The sequence below is a fragment of the Seriola dumerili genome, unplaced genomic scaffold (genome assembly GCF_002260705.1).
Source record: "Seriola dumerili isolate Sdu_G_001 unplaced genomic scaffold, Sdu_1.0 BDQW01000012.1, whole genome shotgun sequence".
Lineage (NCBI taxonomy): Eukaryota > Metazoa > Chordata > Actinopteri > Carangiformes > Carangidae > Seriola > Seriola dumerili.
In genome coordinates, this window is record NW_019174267.1 from 1,133,940 (window position 1) to 1,141,556 (window position 7,617).

At 44.7% G+C, this 7,617-nt stretch overlaps 1 protein-coding gene across 1 annotated transcript; it reads right to left on the reverse strand.

The window, feature by feature from the left end:
- Positions 1-495: 495 nt before the first annotated feature.
- Positions 496-3,580, reverse strand: LOC111225535 (interleukin-17A-like). The gene is made up of 3 exons (XM_022750472.1): positions 3,395-3,580; positions 1,965-2,134; positions 496-823 (listed from the first exon to the last, which is right to left on the reverse strand). The coding sequence occupies exons 1-3, from the start codon at positions 3,425-3,427 to the stop codon at positions 586-588; spliced, it is 441 nt and encodes a 146-aa protein (XP_022606193.1). The 5' UTR covers positions 3,428-3,580; the 3' UTR covers positions 496-585.
- Positions 3,581-7,617: the final 4,037 nt, after the last annotated feature.

Sequence of the window (7,617 nt, forward strand, 5' to 3'; positions counted from 1 at the left end):
TAAAACTAGAGGGAACATCAGCTTCACTCCACTGGCTCCCAGTATCTTCTAGAAGAGATGTTTACTGGGTTTTAAAGCTCCTCGTGGTTTGGGAGCAGATTCTCTGTGGTTGTATAATCCGTCACCATCTTCTACTGCTGGACTTTTATATACAGCAGCTAAAAATCTCTTTATTTAATTTGGCTTTTGATTCATTGTCTCATATTTTACTTTTCTTATTGGATTCTGTTTTTATTTTCATTTTCATATTTCATCATCTCCTGTTTAATTTCATCGTCACTCTATTCACATTCACATACATTATAAAGCACTCTGAGCTCCATGGCTGCTCTTGAAACGTGCTCTTTAAATAAAGTTTATTGTTATTATTAATATTATCCAACAGTTCTAATGTTCAGATTGTGTTGACCTGCTTTATGGAGGTCTACAGGTCCCGCTCTAAACTGAAGCCGACACAGTTTCATGTTTGTGTTGTACGTTTTTATTCAGAATCAGTTCAATTAGAAAATATTAAATATTAAATTCCTTTTATTTATTTAGTTCTTTTTCCTCCGTCTCCAGCTGCCGGTCCAGATCGACGTGGCCTCAGGTTCGACTGGTCTTGGCCCTGACGCAGGTGCAGCCGACGGCCACAGACTGGAAGGAGGCGGTGAAGCAGCGCCCCGCCCCCTCCTGCCGGGTCAGGACCAGGACGTTCTGGTAGACGGGGACCGAGTTCAGGCCGTGCTCGTCCGTGTCTCCAGGGCTGGGACTGGAGCAGAAGCTGCTGCTGCACTCGGCCTCCCAGAGGGTGGAGGGGATCCGGTTCTTCACCGTGGATGACCTGAACAACAACAACAACAACAACAACAACAACAACAACAACAACAACAACAACAACAACAACATCAGTTTACAGAGGAAACACAGGTGTCACTGTAGACTCCTCACAGGTACGGAGGCCCAGAGAGGACATCTTTTTAATTATCATAAAGTGACAAGGCTCATTTAATTTGTTTATTCTTGCTTAGGTTTTCATTTCATGGGTCTCATCAGTGTGATATTTTAAAATTTGATTGGATGTAAAATTGATTGATTTGTTTAATATATTTAATTATATGAATGAAATGAGTTTTTATTATTATACCATGCAGATACATGTCCAGCCCACGTTATTCATATTATTCACATAGAAACCATTTCTTTATTTTTTACAATAGAACTTATAAATTAAAACATGTATAATGGTGGAAGAACTAGAAATACTAATTAAATAGTTCAGTTTGATGACGTCATGTCTAAGATTTAATTACAAAGTTATCAAACTTAAACAACCAGTTCACTTATTGATCATCTGTAAACATGAATATTGTGAGTGTGTGTGTGTGTGTGTGTGTGTGCGTGTGTGTGTGCGTGTGTGTGTGTGTGTGTGTGTGTGTGTGCGTGTGTGTGTGCGTGTGTGTGTGTGTGTGTGTGTGTGTGTGCGTGTGTGTGTGCGTGTGTGTGTGTGTGTGTGTGTGTGTGTGCGTGTGTGTGTGCGTGTGTGTGTGTGTGTGTGTGTGTGTGTGCGTGTGTGTGTGCGTGTGTGTGTGTGTGTGTGTGTGTGTGTGCGTGTGTGTGTGCGTGTGTGTGTGTGTGTGTGTGTGTGTGTGCGTGTGTGTGTGCGTGTGTGTGTGTGTGTGTGTGTGTGTGTGCGTGTGTGTGTGCGTGTGTGTGTGTGTGTGTGTGTGTGTGTGCGTGTGTGTGTGCGTGTGTGTGTGTGTGTGTGTGTGTGTGTGCGTGTGTGTGTGCGTGTGTGTGTGTGTGTGTGTGTGTGTGTGCGTGTGTGTGTGCGTGTGTGTGTGTGTGTGTGTGTGTGTGTGCGTGTGTGTGTGCGTGTGTGTGTGTGTGTGTGTGTGTGTGTGCGTGTGTGTGTGCGTGTGTGTGTGTGTGTGTGTGTGTGTGTGAGTGTGTGTGTGTGTGTGTGTGTGTGTTGTCAGACCCACCTCCAGGTCCATGGAGACAGAGATCTTGTGTGGATGTTCCCGTTCCCCTCAGTTAAGGAGGAGACCTCTGAGGAGAACGCCAACATGGAGTCACATCCAGGAGGAGGAGGGGGAGGAGCTTTAACCCTGGAGGAGGAGGAGACCACCACCCACAATGCACTGCAACGTACCTGAGGACAGGAGAAGCGAGATTATTACTGTAAGTTGAACTGAGATGTTTGTTCTTCTACAGGAACATTATTATTGAGATAATCTGACCTCAGATCAGATGTTGGTCACAGTTCTCTGAAAGCCTCAGTATCTGAGCTCAGTGTGGTTTGTTTTCTACACCAGCACAATGTGGAGGCGGAGCTCAGACAGGAAGTAACAACACAACCGGCGCTTCTCTTCTAATCTATCAAACTCTTGCTGAAGTGAGTCGGGAGAAGAAGTGGAACAGCAGCCAAACAGGATGTGAGCTCTCCTGACTGTCTCTGAACCAATGACGCACTGCTACGTACGTCGCCAAAACTTAACCAGGAAGTGGAAGGGAGGATAAAATTTGTTGCAAAAAAAACCTAATCGAAAATAAAATTAAATGAATCGCCCAAAATCAGTCCAGAAACTGAGCCTTAAAACCAGCCGTCAGGACTTCTGGAACTTTGTGATGTCACAACAAAGCAGTCACCAAGCCCCGCCCACCTGGACCCACCATCCAAACCTTGCAGGATTTGGTTTCTCTGAGTGTTTTTACCTGAAATCTGTTTCATTTTTATTGGATCACTCAGAAAACAGTCAGCCAATCAGAAGAGAGGCTCAGAGCCTCCTCTCTTCTGATTGGCTCACCGACCTGTTGTTACTAGAGCTCCAGAGAGAAGCCTGAGAGAGGAGATGTAAAACTACACTGAGATGGTTTAAATATATCTTCTATCAACACTTCAAATAAAACACAGAAGAAGAAGAAGAAACATGGAGCTTTAATTTGTGGTAAAATTTTAAAGATAAGTGACTCTGAGCTTCCTGATACGCGGCTGCTCAGAGAACAGGTCGTAGATATGATTATCAATATTAGAAATATTTCAGACGGAAACTCTTCGCCTTTATGACGAAGTGTGAGATAAAAGATGAAAATATAACTGCTGCGGTAGAAATCACACTTGCCCTCCATCTTATCAATTATATGACTTCCTGTGTCACGGCTGCAGACGTTCGCTTTGTTCTGTTTGGAGTTGTAAATGAGAAGTTATTGATCAGATTGTATCAATTATCTTCATCTATTTCACTATTTGTTTTCTCACTCAGCAGCAGATTAAAGATTAGACTTTAATCGTCACGTTCTCTCTCCGTCATCCGTCGTTCATTCAGGTCTTTGAGTCACAGATGAAGTTAGAACACGTGGAAACAGATGAATTGATCGTCAGTTCTTATTAAAGGAAAAAGTTGTTGCTCACCAGCAGAGTGCAGACGCTGTGTCTCGGCTTCATATCGTCGCTGTCGGCCCGGTCCAGCTGCTGTGTGTGTGTTAGTGTGTGTGTGTGTTGCTGCTCTGAGTTCAGTTGTATTTATAACGACGTGCGACCAACAGATCTGATCACACTGATAAAGCAGATGCAGAGACGGCAGGGGAGATTCCTGTTATCTCTGCAGTCCATCACTCTCACTGCAGTGTTGCACAGGTGAACACGGTTTCTCCTCTGATAACATCTGCAGGACAGGAAGCTGTGAGCCGACGCTGCTGCTGTTTCACACTGCAGGGAGCTTTTTGTTTTTTAATCAATGCATCAGATTTGTAGATTATCTTCATGTGATCAAACAGTGCAGCCATGGAAACACAAAGTTCTAAAACTTGTCGCATGTAAATAATTTGACAGATTTTACCTTGATCTGTTCTAATATCTAGTGATTAATGTTCGAAGTGATCAAATCATTCACTCAACATTTACTGACGCCGCTGCTCTCGGATCCCTTCACACACAGGTCTGTTAGACTGATAATGATTTAGAGCAGGTCTGCCTCGGGCCTCGGGCCCCGGGTCAGGGCTCAGGCCCTCGGGCCCCGGGTCAGGGCTCAGGCCCTCAGACACAGGAGCACTGAGGACGCTCCTCCAGGTTCGATTCCCCGTCGTATTTCAATCCGACTGTTGAGAGTGGAAATGAACTGAATCAGATGAGGAAGCATCAGCTGCTCCGTCCTGAGGAGCAACTTCTTTTTATCTTAGATTGATGCTGTTCAATCAAAGTGTTTGATTGATTAATTGATTGACAGATATCAAATATCTTATTTGTTTATTTTTGTGAAACAGGACTTTTCATTATTTATATGCATTTGTTTTTGAAGCATATGAACATTTTATTTCAGTTCCTCTCACTTTACTTTTCCAGTGGATCTCTGTTTATTGGGTCGAGTCCATTTCAGATCATCTCTAATTTGTTTCACCTGTGACAATCACGGCGTCACTGCTGCAGGTGAGTCGTTAAACTGCAGCAGGTCAGAAGAACAAGATTTTCAGAGGCTGTTAAAAGACGTGAAAATCCACATCCACCTCTGAGCTTTTAGCAACAAGCAAATCAGAATCTGTTTCTGCCCACTCAGTCCTGACGAAGCAGGTCGAGTGTTTCAGACTTTAAGATCTTTATTGTTGCTTCTCCAGTCATAGATATTCATTCAATAATTCATTATTAAGTGTAAATTCCTTCTCATCATGATTCTGTGAGTGTGTGTCACATGGTGTCTGTGCTTACTATCTATTACTATCTACTTACCTATTAATGTTGCTTTAGATTATATAATGTAAATCTTCATAATGTATTGAGTTATCTGATTTAGTTTTTTACAGTTTATCTGAACTGTTCATCTGCCGCTTCCTTTTGCTGCAGCGTCTGTTCGGTTTCTCTGCACGAGATCTTCTCTCTGTTTCAGTCTCGTTTCTTATCAAACTGAATATTCTGATAAAAACACTGAAGAAAAATCAGACCTGATGTTTTCTGACAACAAAACCACATCAATGTCACATTGTCTTGTCAGCACAGAATCATTTGCACAATGTTTGTTCTATGTCATTTTTATTTTGACGTTTTCTCTTGAAATTATTTTGTTTGTTCAGTCGTGAGTTTATTAAACAGCAGGTCGTTAGAAACATTAAAAAGAATGTGAAAAAGATGAAATATGTAATAAATATAAAAATATAAAACTGTATCTGTCTATAAGATCACAGATATTTGTACCAACAATTTCATTTTTTGCCAAAATATAAATGTACACTTTTTAAGATTGTACTGTTAAGTCGAGTCAAATTTACTTTAATAAAATGAATTCCTATATTTTGAATTTAACTTCCAGGATTTGAAACTGAATTTAATTTGATCAAATAATATTTTACAACTCATGTTGAAAGTGTGTTGGAGTAAATCAGCTTCATCTAACTGTTGGTGATGAGGGGTTTCCCTCACAGAGGAGCAGGGGTGAAGGTCTCAATCAGCTCGTCTCTGTCTGGCTGATTAGTAACGACCCTCAGCGTACAGACACTCCACTCTCCCCGACAGCGTCATCACCATAGCAGCGTTTCCTTACAATGAAAATGTAGATATAAGTTTAACACCAGCAGCTGCACAGACTGGGTTCAGTGGCTGTGACGTTTCCGTCAGTTGTGCAGAATAGAAGCTAATTTTTAATTAGAAGAGTCGACAGAACACACAGTCAATCTTCTGTTTCCACTGAGGCATGTTGGTGATCAAAGCTGGTTCTCTCCAATTAAACATGGCGACAGATTTCCAGCATCTGATAACTGTTGATTCGATCACATCCACCTCAGCGGTCGCAGTATTTCAGAAAAGGTGACGAGGGCGATGTTTCTGACAGCGGACACGAGTCAGGGGCGCCATCCTTCGAGGAGTGATTACATCACAGCGGCGCGAAAAGACTGTCGCGTTTCAAAGGCTCCTTCAAATGCATCCTTCGTTTCCTAGGCAACAAAGCATCCAACATATCCCAAGATTCATTGTGTGCTGACAGAGAGTCTGAGGGGTTACACTGTTGAATCTAATTATTGTGCTTCAGCTCAGATCAACGATTAAAACCAAGAGACTTAAAAGTTTTTGGAAATAAAAAAGTTACGTGTCGTCACGGTTGCTAGGCAACAGGAGCCTTGGTTGACCACGTCCTCCGAAGGATGCGACCCCTGACTTTTTGGGAGATGATAGTCTGCAGTGTTTTTGGATGACATGTGACTTAAATGTGTTTGATGATGAAAAGTGAAATATTGCTTTGTCTGAAAATCCTCCTCATTCTCATTCACTTCCCTTTTTAGTTCCTAATTCACTGTAACTGTAAATGGCATGTAAATATGAACTATGTATATACTGATTATTACTGACAGTATATTTATTCTTTTTTATTTTCATTGCTTTATATTTTATATATGTGGAATGGAGCACTGCAACACAACAACTTCCTGCAGGGGATTAAAGTATTTCTGATTCTAATTTCAAACTGTGCAGATTAATGGAAACACAGCTTCCGATATTTACTCAAGATATATAGTGATATAATATATGTAGTACATATATACTATATATATATATAGTATATATATATAGTGACTCCAAATTTATTAAACTGGTTTATGGTTCTGTTCAGGGAGAGATCCTGGTCTGGTTTAATTAACAACCTGTTTATTTTACATTTAATCTTGGACAGGAGGCCAGAGGAGGCAGGAGGAGGCAGGAGGAGGCAGGAGGAGGCGGAGGCAAGAGGAGGAGGCAGGAGGAGGAGGCAGGAGGAGGCAGGAGGAGGCAGGAGGAGGAGGAGGCAAGAGGAGGAGGCAGGAGGAGGAGGCAGGAGGAGGCAGGAGGAGGCAGGAGGAGGAGGCAGGAGGAGGCAGGAGGAGGCAGGAGGAGGCAGGAGGAGGCAGGAGGAGGAGGCAGAAGGAGGCAGGAGGAGGCAGGAGGAGGAGGCACTAGGAGGCAGGAGGAGGCAGTAGGAGGCAGGAGGAGGAGGCAGTAGGAGGCAGGAGGAGGCAGGAGGAGGCAGGACGAGGCAGCAGGTGGCAGGAGAAGGAGGCAGTAGGAGGCAGGAGGAGGAGGCAGTAGGAGGCAGGAGGAGGCAGGAGGAGGCAGTAGGAGGCAGGAGGAGGCAGGAGGAGGCAGGACGAGGCAGCAGGTGGCAGGAGGAGGAGGCAGCAGGTGGCAGAAGGAGGCAGGAGGAGGAGGATGGAGGAGGCACTAGGAGGCAGGAGGAGGAGGCAGTAGGAGGCAGTAGGAGGCAGGACAAGGCAGCAGGTGGCAGGAGGAGGAGGCAGTAGGAGGAGGCAGGAGGAGGAGGCAGCAGGTGGCAGCAGGTGGCAGAAGGAGGCAGGACGAGGCAGCAGGTGGCAGGAGGAGGCAGGAGGAGGCAGCAGGTGGCAGGAGGAGGAGGGAGGAGGCAGCAGGTGGCAGGAGGAGGAGGCAGCAGGTGGCAGAAGGAGGCAGGAGGAGGCAGGAGGAGGAGGCAGTAGGAGGAGGCAGCAGGTGGCAGGAGGAGGCAGGACGAGGCAGCAGGTGGCAGAAGGAGGCAGGAGGAGGAGGCAGCAGGTGGCAGAAGGAGGCAGTAGGAGGCAGGAGGCAGGAGGAGGCAGGAGGAGGAGGATGGAGGAGGCACTAGGAGGCAGTAGGAGGCAGGAGGAAGGAGGAGGAGGGGG